At 45.0% G+C, this 19574-nt stretch overlaps 1 protein-coding gene across 7 annotated transcripts in view; it reads left to right on the forward strand.

Moving 5' to 3' along the window:
- Positions 1–19574, forward strand: part of Pde8b (phosphodiesterase 8B) — a 237020-nt gene that overhangs the window by 145948 nt on the left and 71498 nt on the right. For all 7 annotated transcript variants that reach the window (XM_021181135.3, XM_021181128.3, XM_085830903.1 and 4 more), the window contains exons 3-7: positions 2372–2562; positions 5461–5520; positions 8526–8583; positions 13863–13951; positions 19274–19352. In XM_021181135.3, coding sequence (XP_021036794.1) covers positions 2372–2562; positions 5461–5520; positions 8526–8583; positions 13863–13951; positions 19274–19352 — 477 coding nt within the window. The remainder of the gene's footprint in view (positions 1–2371; positions 2563–5460; positions 5521–8525; positions 8584–13862; positions 13952–19273; positions 19353–19574) is intronic.

Consider the following 19574-nt stretch of genomic DNA (forward strand, 5'->3'; position numbering starts at 1 on the left):
ATTTTGTCCAACAACACACACTAAGTGATTTTTTTTTAATTATCAAGCATTTCAGTGTTCAGGAAAAGTTTGTAGAATGATGCCTCTTGCTAATGTTTTTTAAAGTGAGGCACTCCAGTCTTATGTAAAAATATATGAAATGAATGGGGTTGTTTGGGATCTGTAGCACAGCCCAGAAGGGGAGAGGAGACTTGTGATTTTTATTGTACTAGTCAATTTGGGGCAATAATGATCAAGAGGAAATAGATGTACATTGTTGAGATTTTTGTTTATAAACCCATCGCATAACCAGACAGATGAGAGTAGATTCCGTCAGCTTCTGGCTCTTAGCTTCTGCTGTTTCTCGTTGTATTATCACAGTGGTCTTGAGTAAGAGGCTAATGACTTTTTACACAAACAAGCTTCTACCTGACCTTCCTCATCATCTTTGCTGTAGCAACACTTTGGTCTGAAGGTTTTGTTCTGTTACAGCCCACAAGGAGGTGCCCTTCGCCTCTCTCAGGAGAGCCACCTCCTGCCTCTTTCTAGCAGGACCTAGAGACCTAAGAACACCCCAGACTGAGGAAGGATAGACCCAGGCTCGAAGGAGAAAATAGAGCTGGCCCGTGTTTTCCGGCAGATGGTTTGAAACCATGGGCTGAAAAAAAGTTTAAATTATGCTGAAAAAAAAATATATATATATATTATTCTGCTTCTGGAAGCATGATATTTGAGAAAACAGAAAATGATTGGGAGTGTAAGATGAGTGGTGTGTATAATTGGATATTGCTGATATTATTCAGGGATTATTAGGGGAGGCTTAGGTACCAAATAGTAATGTAGTTGTATACTTATATGAATGACTCTTTCTGTCTAACAGATGTGTGTGGACTGGATATGTGAGGTGGATTTGTCAAACACACACACAAGATGTGGACTAGAGTCTTAACCACCACAGGCCTTGCATATCAGACTCTTTTCATTACTATTCATAACAGTAACAAAATTACAGTTATGAAGTAGCAACAAAATCATTTTAAGGTTGGGGGTCACCACAACATAAGGAGCTGTATTAAGGGGTCACAGCATTAGGAAGCTTGAGAACCACTGGGCTAGAGCAAGCCCATATTGGCCAGCAGTTGACGATTGCCAAAACTGATTGATGGGTGGGCGAGATTCATTATATTCTTGTGTCTACTTCCCTATGGGTTTCTAATGTTCAAATAATAAGACATTTTTCAAACCGAATTGTAGCAGTTGGGCACTTTAGCTTGTTTCTGTTCTGATTACAACAGAAACACTTTGGATATTTTACCATGACCTATGGTGTTGCTTTAAAAATCCTTTCATGCTGAGAGACTACTATTCTATCCCTAATTATTTAAACCAGAGTTGAATGCTGGAGAATATTAAATGCCTTAGCAAAGTCTTTGATTATGATGCTTTTGCATGGTGCCATATTGCTGGGGGTTGTCTCACTGCTACTATGAGAGTAAGAAAGCCCTTTGCTTTATAATCCCAGTTACTTGGCAGGCTCAGGGGCTGCGAATCCAAGGCTAACAGGAGCCTCACAGCAAGACCCTTTCTCAAAAACAAAGCAGAAATAGTCTTCTTATGATTCTTATAAAACCCTACAAGTAGTCACTGTCTCACTCAGCAAGGTTTTACTGGGCAGCTCGGGAGCACCAGCCTTCTGCTGGGCACAGGAACATGGTGGGAAACAGGACCAGCCCTAACCAGGTTCAAGTGATGGTGAGACTTGCCTAGCTTCCTAACTTCCAGAGACTCTGGGTTCCTGAGCCCAGCAATGATGAGGCAGATGGTGCTCAGTTCAGCTCTGCCAGCGTCACAGCTCACGTTCAGCCTTTCCCCGTGTTGGCAAGAGTTTGGATGTTTACAGTAATCTCTCAGGTTGGTGTAAGTTCTCTGAAGTGCCCGTGTCTTTACAGCTATTCTAGTGATGAGTGCATAGAGTCTCCCGGGAACCTGGAAGCAAATACTGTTTGCACTGAACCAGATGTGTACATTTGCAAATTATCATGTAACCTCCGTAACCCACGGTAGTTATCCTGGCAGTCGTTTTGCTGTTTCCCTCGCCTGAAAATAGGCCTAACTGAAGGAAAACCTCCAACCGCAGCCAGCAACGCCCACCCCTTCCTAGAATGATTGGGCACTTACCTGTATTCCACTCTCTGTCCTCCCAACTAGATCCCAGCCAGGCCAGGAAGTTGGCATGGTTTCTTTGGAGATCCCAGGAATTATTGGAGGAGCTAGATTTGAAATGAACCCAGACAGCTTTCATCGAGAGCTGTGTTTAGCCAGTGTAGCCAGTGGTTTCAATGTGGTCCTGAGGGTGTGGGTTTCAGTTCAAGTGCTCTACTGTCTATTTCAGGTTCTGCTAATCTTCGCAAAGGAAGATAGCCAGAGTGATGGCTTCTGGTGGGCCTGTGACAGAGCTGGCTACAGATGCAACATTGCTCGCACTCCAGAGTCGGCCCTGGAGTGCTTTCTGGACAAGCATCATGAAATTATTGTGATCGATCACAGGCAGAGCCGGAACTTTGATGCAGAAGCCGTGTGCAGGTACCTTCCTCCACCTAAGGTGCTTAGTAAATCCCTCCACCCCATCTGCTCTAAATGAATTTCTTTAGACAGCTTTGGCTCCTAGCACTGACCCTGGACTGTAGCTTCTTCCTAAAGATGCATCCTGCCTTTCTATTTCTGCATGTTTAAGTTGCATTGAGTTTAAAGATGTCAGCTGGACTCATCCTAAAACTTAAAGATGGTCCCCCGCCCCTCCAGAGTATTGCTCATAAGAGAGTCATTAAAATTCACACAGATTTTATTACATGTAGTTCAGATTTAAAGTAGATATTTTAAACTTCATTATTCTGTCCCAAAATGAGCATCAGAAATGTGTGAAACAGAAAATTTTCCATACGTGACACAGATGGATACATACAGCAGGCTACAGCAGACTTGCCAGAGGGAAGAAGGCAGCCACCTCAGCACCAGAGTGTTCCTGGGGGCCTGTGCCCCAGCTTGTTTGTAGAAAGGCTTGCACTTTGGGAAGCAGGCACCTGTCTGTTCATAAATAAATGTACAGTCTTAAGAATTCGCTCAGGATGAACTGAGCCGTCCCGCAGAGGTGGAATGCTTAGAAGTAACCCAGGGAGGGGCTGGACTTTTATTGAATACTAGTAAATAAGAAGTAGAAAAATTGATTCTTAAAACTTCTGGTATACTCACAAAAATATTAGTGGATTAAAATTCTTTTAATCACGAGCGTATTGCCTTGCTATGTTTTGATGACTTACATTTTACCAAAGAATTTTTGTTAATTAGCCAGTGTTTAAGTGTTTAAATGATTTCAAATCTTGCCTTTCTCCATAGAAATATTCTATGTAGTAATACCTCTGTGTGTGTGTGTGTGTGTGTGTGTGTGTGTGTGTGTGTGTGTGTGTGTAGTGCTATTATGCCAGCACTTGAGGGACTGAGGGAGGAGGTCAGCCTGGGCTACATAGTAAGACACTGTCTCAAAGAACAAAACTTATCTCCTTTTTTTTTGTTTTGTTTTGTTTTTGTTTTTTTCGAGACAGGGTTTCTCTGTGTGGCCCTGACTGTCCTGGAACTCACTTTGTAGACTAGGCTGGCCTCGAACTCAGAAATCTGCCTACCTCTGCCTCCCGAGTGCTGGGATTAAAGGCATGCGCCACCACTGCCCGGCTTATCTTCTTTCTGACTGATTTTCAGGGTAGAATCAGGTTCTGGCTCTCACCCACTCTTCTCGTGTGGCTCTGTAATCACACACTCCTGCTCCTGTGCAGGTGTACAATTATTCAAGGCACGCTCCCAAGGGCCTAGGTTAGACAATCCTTGCACTTTTCTTTAGATATAAAGAGGCATGATGTTTGTTCATAAGTTATGGCTGCTCAGAAAAGCGACGGGCAGTCTGTGGCTCAGAAGGACGTTGCATGTGTCTATGTGCCTGCAGACAGTTACTGGTTCTGTTGAGGGTGATCAGATTCTTAAGTGACTGACAGACAGCAGTGTCCTGTACAGTAGGTATATGCTCTAGTAGACGTGCATTCCCTTTTGTCCTCTGTGGGTTTGAGTCCCAGATGTTTTAGCTAGACTGAACCTTCCTTCCTTTACCATACCAACCCCAGACCTCCAGACCTCCAGATCGCCTCCCCCTCCCCGCCCAGTCCTCTCACCGGGAAAAAGTCCAGTCCCTCTTAACACTAATTCCGCTGGAGAGCAGGAAGCAACCCGAAAGACAGGAGCCAGTCCCAAAGGAAGCCAAGAGACTGAGCTCCCACTTGATATGTTCAGTATATAAGTTAGCCTCTTGTCTAAGTTCAGGCTCATAGAAGGTGATCTAGCAGTGTGCCCACTGGGTGGAGACATGAAATGAGAATACCGCATCTCCCTGCAACTTGGAGAATACACTTCAGACACTGGAATTTTCCATCTGATGGGAACAGCTACTTCTCCGAGTCTCTATACAGCTTGCTCCTAAATGTAAACTGAGTCTTCTGGAACCTGCTCTGTGGGATGCTGGATGGGAACGGAAAGTGATACTTGTTCCCCCTGGAGCAGGACTAGGCTAGCCTTGCTGCCCTTGGTGATGAATGGTTCTTCTTAAAAACATCTCCAGATAAGCAGAAGCCCGACCATGTATAGGCTGACACAGTCCATGATGTTTTCCATGGATTCAACAATATGGCCCTTTATCAAAAGCTTAGCCAATTCGTCAAGGCCTGACCAGAGGACTCTAGAATCAGCTTCAGGTAGCATCGCACATTTTGTAAGATTCGCAACCCTTAAACACCCATCGTGAAACTGCTCAGCTGTCCACAGGGGTCCTACTTCAGCAGATTTGATTGACAGTTCCTATTTAATCATTCTCAAGGCCAGCTGATGCCCAACTCGCACCCATGACAGGAGAACGGTGGGGTTGGGGAGTCTCTGAATGATCCTTAGCACCGTCTAACTCATGTGTCTGTCCATCTGCCAGCAAGTACTCTTGACTTTATTCTCAAATCAGCTTTCTGTGTGATCTACTGTTTTGAAAGGAATATAATCCAACCTGGTTAGCTGCCCAGGGCCAAGCTGACCACTTAAGGCCTGTAGGGCTGCCATAGTTTTAAAAACTGAGTCAGAAAACTTTTTCAATCAGAGAACATGAGACTTAAATGGAATTTGCCAATTTTTGAAGTGGAAAACTGGTGAGGCTGACCTTTTGGAAAATCTCCCAGGAGTTAAAACAATTACAAATAAATAAATAAATCGATTGAAGAGATTGTCCTGATCCACAAGGTCTTCTTTCTCTGCTGTCTCATGTGTGTTCTGAGAGGTTTTTTTTTTCCTTTAAAGGATGATTTGATTTGGTGCCACTATCAATGCAAAGAAGTTTCCACAATAGTTCAGTGTAACAAAGCACAGATCAGTGTTTTGACTTGAATCTTCTTTTTACAGGTCAATCCGGGCCACGAACCCCTCTGAGCACACGGTGATCCTGGCTGTCGTTTCACAAGCGTAAGTGCACCCCTGACTCACCCCAGAAGTACCCCCTCCCTAAAGTACCCTCACCCCAGCAGCACCCCTACCCCAGCAACACCTGTACCTCAGCAGCACCCCTATCCCAGCAGCACCCCCACCTCAGCAGCACCCCCACATCATTAGCACCTCCATCCCAGCAGCACCCCCACCTCAGCAGCACCCCCACCCCAGCAGCACCCCCATCTCAGCAGCACCCCCACTCCAGCAGCATCCCCATTCCAGCAGCACCCCCACCCCAGATGTACCCCTAGCTCAGCAGCACCCCCACCCCAGCATTACTGTTCCCTCTGAGGCACATGAAGTAGAGCAGTGTTTGAACCAGCTCTGTGATGGGCACATCCCAGACCCTACATTGCCACTTCTGGAACTTACTTCTAGGGCTTTGTTTTCCAAGTTTCCAGAAATAGGGTTTTTTTTTTCTCCCCTTTCTTACATAATTGCTTTTAGCACGTTCTCACACACTTCATGGGGGGGAAACAGGTTTACTCATCACCATGACATGCCAACAATGAGTAGAAATGCTGAGGACTCGGGCTGTTCTAGTTTGTCTTTTCTCTGAAGAAAATAGACAAGGGTTTGAGTTTTCACTTAAGAATGTAGCATGAGAGTGCAGAGGTGCCAAATTCACTGCAAGAAAAGAATTGTGGCTCTGGCAAAGACTGCCCAGTGGTTAACAGCAGGCCATAGGCTGTGGCCCTGGGGAGGACTGTCATGTGACTAACAGCAGGCCATAAGCTGTGGCCCTGGGAAGGATGGTCAAGTGACTAACAGCGGGCCATAGGCTGTGGCCCTGGGGAGGACTGTCATGTGACTTAGGCTGTGAGTAGGCCATAGGCTTAGGTTGGTTTTGAACTGCAAAGAAGATTGACCCAGCTATAGTTACACTGACGCCCTGGAATGAGAAGCTGTTCTGCTGGGTTTAGTGTCTGCAGGGTTCTTCTCTTAAAACGCAAAGGCTGAAAGAAAGAAGTAGTTTGTCTGCGCCACAATTGTTGGAGTCCTTGCCAGGGGCAAAATTTGTTGTAGTCAATCAATGTCTGTCACGAGCTTCAGCGAGACTAAGGTCTTAATTAGGACCCAGGACCTATTGGACTTGGCCTTGTTATGGCATTTGGCACAAATCTTGCCACCAAGGAGCAGATAGACCAATAGCTCTGACAAGAAAATGTGGGGTTTCCAAGAGCAGGCTGGCCCGGGGAGAGCTGAAATATATGCACAGTAGGCCACTCTGGCCCAGGAGGAAGCCATGGTGTCTTAGTCAGGGTTTCTATTCCTGCACAAACATCATGACCAAGAAGCAAGTTGGGGAGGAAAGTGTTTATTTGGCTTACACTTCCACATTGCTGTTCATCACCAAGGAAGTCAGGACTGGAACTCAAGCAGATCAGAAAACAGGAGCTGATACAGAGACCATGGAAGGATGTTCCTTACTGGCTTGCTTCCCCTGGCTTGCTCAGCCTGCTCTCTTATAGAACCAAGACTACCAGCCCAGAGATGGCCCCACCCACAAGGGGCCTTTCCCCCTTGATCACTAATTGAGAAAAGGCCTTACAGCTGGATCTCATGGAGGCATTTCCCCAACTGAAGCTCCTTTCTCTGTGATAACTCTAGCTGTGTCAAGTTGACACAAAACTAGCCAGTACACATGGCCAGGAGCCAATCAGAGCCTCATATTGAGATACTGCAGTATGAGGCTCATCCCTTGCCACCTTCCTTGGGCTGAGGTGCAAAGAATGGGGATCTCTGTCCCCAGGGGTGCTTTATACCTGCCGTCATGATGGGGGATTAATTCCAGAAAGAACGAGTGGGAAACAGAAGGAGCCCTTTGCTCCACTTACTTTCAACGATCTGAATAGGATCATATAGCCCTAGACATGGCACCTGGGAGATACCACACCACAGAGCACTTCCCGTGGCTTGTTCTACGGGCCTCAAAACGCCTTCTGTCCTCTTCATACATCAAAAGTGTTTATGAGTCCTTGACTAGGAGTGGTTTTGTATGGCTTGTTATGATTTTTCTGTTTTTTTTTTAATTATCAAATTCTTCTCATATGGAGAGAGACATTAAGTAACCTCTGCCTTCACCATCTAGTTTAGGAAATAGAATCATATTTCATTGGAACGCCTCTCCTGGTATGTCAGTCATAGAAGGCAGAACCTCCTTTGACTGAGGGAAAGGAGAAAGTAAGGGAAACGATTTCTCTGGGGGCAGGAAGCTACGGACAAACTGGACCTCCTGTTTCCTAATGCCTTTTCCATCCAACCCCTCTTCTGTTGTCTCCCCTGACTCTCTGGGTTGTACCCTATGCAAATTTCTGGCTGTCTCAGGGTCAGCCTTTCAGTTTCTTGATGGTGACAGTTGAGTTATCAGGCATCCTCATGACATGCCAGCCCTCAGTCCACCTTTTAACTCATGGCATAGCTCAGGGCTCGATATAGGAAACTGTCTCAGGAAACAGGTGACAGCGTCAGCTTTAGTTTCCCTCCCTTCTGCATTTCTGTTCCTTCTGGCTCTTCTTTGCCACTTGGTTGTGTGATCCTATAGACTGTAATGTGCGGGGGGTGTGCCATCTCGAGATTTGGGCCCAAATAGACCTTGGAGTAGGAGTTGTGCATCCAGTTGGGTTAGGGACAGCAGCCTCATGCTAAGCAGCATAGTTGACATGTCCTTTAATGAACGGCACTGCTCTCTTAGATCTGCTCCAACCCCAAATGACAAGCCACTGTTAGAGCATTTCCCTCCTGCGCAGGGAGCACTCACACCATACTTCTATTGCTTCGTCTGCTGTGTGTGTTCTGCTTGCATCTGGAAGACAGATGTGAATTCTATGTCCTTGAAGGCAGAAGCTGCTTGGACAAACGCCCTTCAGGAAGCATCTCCAGTGTGACCGCCAATGGCCTCATTGCTCTCTCTCCATGTTTCAGTGTGAGGAATCCTGGTTTGTATCTGCTGAGTGACCACATTTTCTGCTTTGCTGCAGATCTGATGACCATGAAGAGGCCTCAGTCCTTCCTCTTCTTCATGCAGGCTTCAACCGGGTATGTACACGGAGACTGGAATGTCTCTCTCTAGCCTCCCTGGCTCTCCCATGAGAGCCAAAGCACACAGCCTGACTCTCCCATGACAGCCGAGCACACAGCCATGAGAGCCATTACAGGAAACAGGCCCCAGAACTCTGAACCAGGACTAGAAGCGACTGCACTTGGAATGGAGTGGCAGTGAGCAAGTGACTAGCCAGTACTAGTCAGCCACTTACTTCTTACATCCCAACTCCAGCTGATGCACAACTGTGCAGCCAGCACGCAATGACATAAAGCACCTCTTACATCAGATCCAAACCCAGCAGTCGCAAAGTAGCCCCGTATAGATGCATCTCACCAATGAGACCCAGCATGCATGCGGGGTCATTTAAAAATGATATGCCCACGTTGCCACTTAGATTCTGTGCTCACCAGGGGCCTGTCCAGAGTTTTGGAACTAGAAGCAGGCTCATGCTAGTGACCACGGCTTGTGAACCACTTTTTAGCACCAGAAAAAGAGAAGAAATGTCTCTAATTTGAAGGATAACTATATAAGAAACATTGATATCAACGTAAAAGTGAAGAGTGATCATAATAAAGCAAAGAGATAAAGACAAATAACTAGGATTACAAGGTAAGGTTGATTGCAGGCAAAGCCATGTGTGGGCAAATATAAAGAAAACAATGGAAATAATCCAAAGTAGACTAGAGAAAGCAGAGTGGAAAAGGAAACGTGAATGTTAGACACAGTTGTATAGGAGATTAATGTAGTCCTTCCTTCACATTGTTATGACAAACATATTTATTCCTCTTTTTTAAAAAATGCTTTATTTTAGGTAAAAATAGGGCAGCAATCCAGAGTTGGTTTCTGTAAGTTTTACGGGTAGTCTAAACTCAATGATCCTATGAGTTCTTGGTTGCTATTCTGGCTATAAAATGAAACTCCATCTTGGCAGGCCACGGCAAAGCAGGAACTTCCCTAGCAAAGCAGTTTCCCTGTGCTTGGGCATGCTTTAGCCTAGAAGGAGAGCTCTATAAAGACGTAAGGCCACACTGATTCAGGACATGTAATAGCAGAGGATATGCCTGGTTCGCGACACTCCACAGCACCCTAACAGTTTCCTGTGTGTCTGTCATCTCCCGTTGGGATGCTTGGCGTTTGTTCCTGAAAGCTCGACTTATGTGCATTGGTTGAATGCGGATACGTAAAAGAATGCTTCTGAGTTTGCAAATGCAGAGCTGCCAGAGAACAGCTGGCAATGAAGCCACGTGACGGCCGTTTATTATATACTCTTTTTAAAACACATCCGTTTTTCTGAGAAATGGCTCTGAAATTATTCACAGGTTTTTATTGATCTTCTGTGTGGACCGTCCCACTCCACCCTCTTCTCACACTGACCTTTTCAAGAGTGAGTCAGGACTCTGAGAACATTAGCTTCCCTGGTTACCTTGGTTATCTGATTGAAGGATGACCTTGACACGGCCCTTGTTGGCTCAGTTAGTAAGGGTGTCCATCGGTCTCTGGAGTGGCCTCAGAATTGAGCCTCAGTTCAGTGATGTTTCCTCCGACAGCTTTTGTGGTTGGTGTCATTTAGAAGATAGCTCCTTTACTGAAGGACAGAGATCACACATCTGTTGACAGGAAAGCTTTGAAAAGGATGCTTGCCAGTTTTGAGGCACACATATTCTTAAGAACTCAAAGGTTCCCTTTTTTTCTTTCTACCTGTCTATACTACTCCAGAATGTCTCCTGTGCCCAGATTCTAATGTGTCACACACAGTGAATGAACCCATGCTGAGTGGAGCCTGGAGTCAGTGCCTGTCTGGGACTACCTGCTATTTTGAGGGCTGGATCTGATTTGATCAAGGCCATTCACAATTGGTCAGAGTGTTCCCAGCCCCTTAGTTTTTCTCCCATGAAAACACTGCATGGCCTCGAAGCATCTGGGCAGGTCTCCATGCAGGTTCTCCTACTTGCTTGGAGAATATCTTGCTGTTGACAGCTCTCTGTCCAAGTACCTTCCAGATATACCTACTAGCCCTGCCTTCTGTGAAGTTGTTTTCCCATTCCTGATTTGGTTTAGTTACTTCATTTTTGGAAACTTGGCTCTGTGTTACTAGCTATTGAGCCAACACATTGGTCTATGATCCCTGAGTGGGGATCCGGGAAGAAACTGTGCCATCAAATACACTGCAACCACCCCGTCTGCCACCTTTAGAGCCCTGAGCACATGCCCACCCTGTGCTTTGTGGAAGGAAGTGAGCATCTTGCCTGGGTAGCTGCTCCTACTTTCACCTTTGGGTGCCTCTTTTTTTGTTTTCAGCCTGGAGTGATGCTGATTCATCTCAGCAAGTATTTATGGGGCTCTGTGTGTGAGGCAGTGTGTAAGGAGTGCTGGGCTAACAGCTGTGAGCCACACTTCTCCCCAGAGAGCCTTCCTTTGGAGTGGGAAGTCAGGGAGCTACAATGTATTATTTATCAGGCCCGGTTCCAGGTGAATTGCTTAATTTCTCTCACCATATGAAGGATTTGATAATTTCTTCATTTTTTTTTCCAGAGGAGGATACAGACTCCAAAATCTGAATAGCTTGCACAGTCAAAACAAAGGCAAGGGTGCAGCTGTGTGTTCCCTCCTCACTCTGTCTTGGGTCCAACTACTAAGGTAGCTTCCCGGCCATGCCATGCCATGCCATGGGGTGCTCTCCCAAGAGCTCCTGTGTTCTTCCAGATAAAAACGGTTTGGGGAATCTGCACTAGGTGCTCCCCCTCCTAGTGGGAACCCTCAGGGCACGTGAGCAGTTCGTCACATCGTCAGCCTACAAGGTGCTCTGAGGGCTCCTGGAGACCGAATCTGTGCATCTCCACATTATCTAAACTCACTTACCATGGGAATTTCAGGGAGTCTGCATTCATCCGCTAGCCCTGAGAACTGTCATTGGCTGAGACAGACTTCACCCATCTAAAAGCACAGGCAGATGTGAATCTTGATCAGCTCTGCTTTGTGACTGAAGAGTGAGTGTTCCCCCTTCTGCGAATGTTTGTGGCTTTTCCTTTTCTTAGACCCTCTCTACTCCTCTTAAAGATCAAGAGACCTATGGGAAGTTAGAGGTTCCCCAGGGAGAGACCATCCACTTCAGGTGTGTGTGTGTGTGTGTGTGTGTGTGTGTGTGTGTGTGTGTGTGTGTGTGTATACACTCATACACTGAGACACAAAGGGAGAGAGGAGTTGGTTTTGCCCTCTGGCTGGCTTGATTGAAGGAAATCTGTAAATGGGCCTTTCAGCTGGGCCTGGCTTTCTCCCCTCCCTGTATCTTCTCCCCTCCCTGCATCTAGCTGCCTAAGAAGCAGTAATGTAACTGAGTCGTTTGGAATCTTTTTGTTGTTGTTGTTGCTTGCTTGCTGGTATGTTAGCTTCAAAAGCTTTGCAAAGTATATATTTTCTTAATGACTAAAAACGTAAACCATTTTACTCAGTCTTAAGTAAATTGACCTTAAATCTGCTTCCTTACCATTTTATACTTGGTGTGTTTTTCATTTCTCATAAAAGCATTCACGTGCTCATGTGAGAGAGATGCTTGATTTCTTGTATATCCGACACCAAGCAATATGCTCAATTTAAAAGATGTAAAGAAAGAGTGGGAGAGGAGGCTTGGCAGTTAAGAGCACTGGCTGCTCTTCCAGAGGAGCTGAGTTTAATTCTCAGCACCCACATGGTGGCTCACTACTATCTGTGACTCCAGTTCTAGGAAGCCTAACACCCTGTCCTGGTCTACATGGTGGCTCACTACTGTCTGTGACTCCAGTTCTAGGAAGCCTAACACCCTGTCCTGGTCTCTGTGGGAGCTACACATATGTGCACATCCATAAATGTAGCCAAAATACCCAGGCCCAAAAAATATTTTTTAAAAAAATATTAATGCAAAAATGAGTTTGAGCTTGCCGACTGGGTCCTGCTGTCTGCGCCAGGTGTGAAGCGCAGCTCTTTGATGAATGCTGTTTCACACTGAGTTGTGATTGGCTGTAGGTTTGACTTATGATTTACTCACCCACTAGGGGTTTATAAATATGTGAAATTCCCCCCCCCCCAAGAAGAACAAACCATTTTCAAGTAAACAGTGCAGTGGTGTTTAGAACATTCTTGATGTTGTGCAATACCTACCCCATCTCATTCTGCAGCCTTTCCCTCAGTCCCAAGCTCTCACTAAGCAGTCAGTCCCAGTCTTGCTTCTGAGCTGTCTGTGAAGATTGACCTGTCTAGATGGAATGCATAAACCGAATCATGTAGCATGTGGCTTTGGTGTCTACTGTCTTTCACTAAATATTCTACAGGGCCATGCACGCTATTGCACTGATGAACGACACCAGTATTTCATGACTATCTTATGCCTGAATAAAATTGTACTGTACATACATACCAAAATTTGTGTATCCATTCATCTTTTCACTCCACCTCTGAGCCTTGCAAATAAAGCTTTGTGTGGACCCGATCCTACAAGTGTTTGCTTGAGGTATCCATTTCCAGTTGTTCTGCTTATATACCTAGAATTAAGTTTTGAATAACACATACACTGTTTTCCACAGTGACTAAACCATTTCCTGTCCCCACCAGCAACACATAGGACTTTGAGTCTGCATATTTTTACTAATACTTATTTTCTTAATTTTTTTTATTGTATCTATTCCAGTGGGTATGCAATGACATCATCTTAGGCTTCTGATTTGTATTTCCTTATCTGGTGAGGTTGGGCATCCTTCATGTGTTCTCTGGACATTTATAGCTTTTCTTAGAGAAGTGCCTAGCTTTTCATCTGATTGTCTGTCTTCTGCTGTTGAACTCACTGATGCTTCAGATGAGCTCCGCATTAGGCAGCCAAAAGATTCAGGAGGAGTCAGAAAACACTCCCATAGAAATGAATCAACGGTGCGCTGCAGGCTGAGCAGACTGCACGTTGAGTTTCAGGTGATCGTTCCAGGATAAAGCTAGAACAATTCAGTCATTGGCCCAGCTGGGGAGGCACACTGTTCTCGTGTGCTCACTTTGCTGTGACTCCCCGTAATGAAGGTTCCCCCGTCTTTGTTACGAAGTGAGCCAAGTGCCACACCTGCTCTGTTGTTTCACTAAGGTTTGAAAAAGAGCTTCACATTTCTTGACAACTTTTCTATGCCATCCCTTCCTACCCACAAGATGTCTTGCATAATGAGCTACCCGGGGGCAGGGGCAACTGTGAAGTTTCTCTGTTTGACTCTCTAAGAAATAATTGGAGATGTCTTATGCATTATCTTTGCTTTCTTTTCAGAGATTTATGGAGAACAGCAGCATAATTGCTTGCTATAATGAACTGATTCAAATAGAACACGGGGAAGTTCGCTCACAGTTCAAATTACGGTATGTAGCAAATTAAGACAGCACATGAGGTTAACGATGCTTTAGAAAGTCTTAACTGTCAACAGGCCGAAGTTCACAGATTCATGACTGATGGCTGGGATTTTTGAGGTTGTTAGATCACCAGCCAACAGCAGTCCATTAACTGAAGTCCCTAAATATAATGAGATAGGTCAAAAGCATGTCTTTTTTTGATAGTATCTTCCATTACTTGTGGCAGTTTTAAAATCATAACTTAGGAAATCCTGCTCAATGTTTGTATAATTATATTGAGATCAAGAACAGAGTTTTAAAAGTTAATTTTAAACTTCCGACTTCCAACTTCATCAATTCCTAGTTGAGCCGTTATAGTCAGGGAAGGTGATATATACATGTATTAGATAGCTGCCCTAACAGCTATGCAGCAAGCTTCAAGAAGTCTGCTTGTAGCCTTAATATGTGTGGCATAAGTTTAGGACTCTTGGTAGGTATGCGGTGCTTTAAGAGCTGGATTCTTGCTGACTCTCCATCCTGTGAGAGGTTCTCTCCATGCCATCTTCTTAAAGGTACTCTTGGAATATCAGGGTCCTGGCACCCGCCTAGATCAGCTCAGGCTCTGCTCTGGCTTGCTCTTAAACACTTGTTTTCTTCAACCTGGCCTCTTCAAGCCAGAGAACATGAGCTACGGGAGGCTCCTCCATACCCTTGGCCCCATGAAAAGATCAGTTTCTAGGGGCTCCTGGCATCCCTCAGGGAAGTCCCTGCATGGCTTTACTCTCTAGCCAATTAAGAGCTACTTTGCCATACCTCGTGCCTGGCACAAAGACCAAGAGAGGATCTCCCTATCATAATTACACTTTTAACCACCGTTGCTTATTATATCCAAATATGATGGAGTAATTTGAAAGCTAGTTTTCTTCCATCCCTAGAAAGCAGGATGATTGGCATAGACCCACAGAAACAGGTCGCCCAGGTCTGGGTAGTGGCTTTGGGTGATTATAGTGGTGTAGGAAATATAAGCGGTCACTCTCTTAGATAGGAATGCAGTGGCTTTTGGCTTTTGTTTGTGTATGTGTTTGTTTTTAGAATGGTGATGTTGCCCCAAGCTGAGTTTACTCTCTTGGGCCCCCAATGAGAGCAGAAGCAAATGACTCCAATAAGTTGTCCTGACATTCATGTGTGTCACCCCATGGGTGTGCAACACACATACACACATACCACAAAGTAATAATAAATAAATATTTTTAAAGGTAAAGTATGCCAGACCAGTAGAGATTCTAATATTTGGGGGGATTTTGATAGTTCAAGGCCTTAAGGAATAGCACCCAAGACATTTGGAATGCTTAAACAAGTTAAATTCTTTGGTTTCTTTTTATCAGTATATTTGCTTCGGATAACTTTATATAAATTTTCTAAAAATACCACCTACTCTTTGCTCCTGTGATTTGTTCTTTTTAACAATGTATATTAAGTATATGTATTTCTTAGGAGCCTCTGTTGATTTTAATTGAGAGTAAAACAGCTTAGTACTTTGATTTTTTCATGTTCTTACTATAAATAAAAAGAGAAAAAAGAGATTCCATTGTGGTCTGATCCTTTATTTCTTACAATAAAAGCAGTGGACCCGGACACTGAATCTCTGTGACCAGGAACTCCTCGGGCTATTTTAGATGATCAGTGCTCTGTATTCTTAGGTCACAGAACATATGACAGTCCCCGCTAGATTTTGTCCTGATTCAGATTCCGGCACTGGGGCTGCCCTCAGGGAGATTTAGGGTGCCTTGACCACGGCAAGCAGGATGCAGGCCTGCCTGGTAATCGTGCTACACATGCCAGCCCTGTCTGCACGTCCCTGTGCTGCTGAGACCTTCGTGGTTCATAGTATGGAAGCTCACACGTTCTCATCACAGTGTTGCTGCAAGTTTCTCGTCTTCCAATGCTGTGAGCACTACCACTTCGTATCCCCTCTCTACCAGGAACTGATTGGAAGAGTTGGATCTATTGCTGGGCTCATAGTGGAAGGCTCAGGCTCTTCACTGTAAATCAGAGACCCAGGAAGCGGGGCTTGCCTCACGCACAGCTGTTCTTTGCCTCTCCACCTGCTGATATGTTAGTTTCTAGCCCTTCCCTCAGCCTTCTTGAGTGCACCCCCTTTTGGGGGTTGGGAGTACATGCATATTACGTGAATCTCTCTGAGCCTACAAAATTTGGACCCATCATCCAGAGGAGAGTGACTCAGACAAGGAGACAACCTTGCTCCAGTTCCTTAGGGTGTTCAAGGGCATATAGAGCATCTACCTGCACCCCAAGGCAGATGAGCAGCTATGTCATTTGTTAAAGACTGGGAAATGAGCTCTTTATTATACAATGCCAGAATAATTATAGTCTAATTATGTAATACTTTCCCCTACAATTCTGCCCCCAGCTGTCGCTAAATATGTAGCATGACTCTCACTCTTCAAGGACACAGTCTGTACTGTGGGATGCTGCCAGTATTAAAGGTGGACACACACTTCAGGCCAGGGCTTTGTGAATGGTGACTACCATCTACACTTTACAAGACGAATAAATCCCTTCTCATTCTTGCCACCACCCATGATTCCACTGAGTAGCAATCCCATGAGTCTCCTTGCCTGCTCTTTGGTCTTCCTGGCTAATTCTGAGACTCTGATTAGATGTGCACATATGTTCAGACTCTTCCTAAAAGCCATTGCTTTGCTCAGCCCCATCCTTGTTTAAGGTGATGCGTGTCTGTGCATATGTGCATGCCTGCGTGTGTGCATGTATGTGAATGAGGTATGTGTGTGCATGTGTGTGTGCATGTATATATATGCATGTGTATGAGGTGTGTGTTCGTGTGTGTGTGTGTGTGTGTGTGTGTGTGTGTGTGTGTGTGTTCTCTTTGGGTAGAACTCAGATGAAATACCTTTCTAAGATATACAGAACAGCACATGTGGATCCCAGCCACAGTTGACAAGAAGACACTGAGAACCAGGAATTCGTTCCTTGTGATCCCGACTGCCTACCACTCTGGTGGTAGTGCTAGAGCACAGTCAGGGACCCAGCATTTGCACTGTGCACTTTGCCCCCACTGGGCCACTATGTTGTTTATGGATGTGGTCTGGACCCCACAACAGTCACCTGAACCTTTGAAACCCTTTGGCAGGCACAGAATAAATGATTGCACTACCCATTATCTTTCCCTCTCTTCTGTTTCTTTTTTCCCTCACGGTTTTCTAACCTCTACCCTTAAAGATTAAAAAATAAGGACATCTGAGTTGCAGGTCATAGTTTCCAAGAACAAAAATTAACAAGGCCACAGTGTTTTTCTGCCTGAGAAGTATGAATAATTAATACACTCGATTAGGTTCCCTGGTTCTAGGAACATGACTCAAATTGATTGCCCCAGTTTGCTGCTGGTTTATTTAAATAGAGTCATCTACCCAAAAATAAACATCACAGCTGGTCAGGCATGGCATGGTAGGGACAGGAAGGGGCAATGCTGTGTCATTCCTGTCCCTACCAGTGTTCCCTCATGTCACTGCATAGGGATTTGATCTGTCTTTGGGGCATTCTCTCTGAAGAGTTTACGTTTGATAGATGAGTATGGGCCTAAGGTTCTGTATCTCTGGGACTTATTTAAGAACCGCCTTATGTGCAGACAAAATGATTGTGTCTGAAACACCAGGTTGCACGTTTAGTTGAAATGTACATGTACTTTACAGAAAACCAGACGTCAGAGAGGAGTCTGTCAAAATGTGTTCAGCAGAACATAATTACCCGGCTCTCAAAGTTGACAAGTCAGCCTATCTGGCGTTTATGTCTCCACCCTTCCCACCTGGAATTGCTTTCCTGTGGAGCTGAGTGCAGTCCAAACCAGGTGTCTGGAAAACACTTTTGACAAACCTGGCTCTTGCTTGCCTCTCAAGGGGCAGTACAGTGATGGCAGTGGTAACAGTCTTAGGATCCTTTGTAGTGTTTTTGCTGACTTGATAGAACATGTTTGCACACAGTAATGGCGGCTAGACAGTACACAGAACAAATTAGTGGGGGTGGGGCAATTGGATGAAGAAATGGCCTGAAGGGCTCAGAACTGTCAGTGGCATCGAGCTAGTCAGGCTCTCTGCCCTGCTGAGCAGAGCATGGATGCTTTCATACCCGTATGCAGATAGCCTCATGTCTGCAGCCATGGGAACAGGCATCAGTCATCCTTCAGCACACTGAGGTCCTTCCCGTCTGCAGGCTGGTTAGCTTGCTGTCACTGAAACAGACTCGAGGAAGAAGATAGCTTGTGATGAGATTTTTTTTCCCCTCACTAAAGGCTTAGCGAACAAAGCACCATGACTCTGTGACCTTACAACTAATGTCACCTACCACAGCCAGGAGTCTTCCATGTGTGCTCCCGGAGCACTTTGAGAGATGCCTGCATACGCCATCTGTCGTCCCGACCATTACAAACGTCCACGGAACATATATTCTTATAATTGTTCTCGAGATGGGCAAACAAGGGCAAGCAGAGGCCAGAAGCAGCATGGGATCCTGCAGCTAGAAAAATACAGTCCAAGTTTACCCGGTACTCTGCTGTTCTCCTAACAAATGGGTCAAAATGACAGCAAATTGTAATCCCTTTTATGTGGAAAAAAATAGCAGTGAAGGATCTGCCCCACAAGAAGAAATATCCATTCCATAAGCCAACATTTTCCTGTCTTTTTATTTCTCTCTTTGCCCTGTGTAAGAAAGCCTTCCCTGGTACTCTTTTCAATACCAGGGTTCCAGTCACTATGTTGCTGTGCTGGATAGGTCAGAACTTAATGTATTTGGAGTTGTTTTCTGTTGGGAAATTAGTTTAAATCAAAACCACAATTGGACTATATTCATATTCCTCAGGTGCAAAGAGGAAGTCAGCCAGAAAGGAGCTAGCTGTATGGAAAGCTATCCGGGGCAAAGAACTGGACAATGGGTGGGGTCTACCTGCCACTCCTATCTGTCTTCATGCCTGTGGGTGTGGTTATAGGCTAAGTGGCATTGCAAACTTGAGAAAAGGAAAACAAATATGTCTCTGCATGTTACAAAAGGCCAGAATATATCTCATGGTCAATTTGGGCCACACTGGGTTCTCCTAATTGATGGGCACTTGACCTTTCGCCATGACCACGGCCATGACCACGCCCTTACTACAACACTGCACATTGGATTGAAATATCAAAACAAGGGGGTACCAACAGTCAGATCGTAACAATAACGAGTGCACACTGTTGGTGACTCCGGGGTCTGTCTATGTTGCTGAATTAACAACGTTCAAGCAATGTTTGTATAGAACTAACACTAATCTTGTGCATCTTTCAGGGCCTGTAATTCAGTGTTTACAGCGTTAGACCACTGTCACGAAGCCATAGAAATAACAAGTGATGACCATGTGATTCAGGTATGGGAAGAAGCACTTCGCATCCTTAACACTGACAAAGAGCCTTTCAGGTTCCACCCACCTCTGAATCTCAAATACTCTCCCATAATTTTCTCATATTTGCACATTTTCTTGAAGAAAGGAAAATCAGTATGTAAGAAGATGACTGGCAAACTTAAGAATTAGTTATTCAAAAGAGAATAAAGGTTATTTGATGATTTATCACTTTTTAAACTGTATGTG

Source organism: Mus caroli, unplaced genomic scaffold, assembly GCF_978045245.1.
Source record: "Mus caroli unplaced genomic scaffold, Mus_caroli_1 scaffold_15, whole genome shotgun sequence".
NCBI lineage: Eukaryota > Metazoa > Chordata > Mammalia > Rodentia > Muridae > Mus > Mus caroli.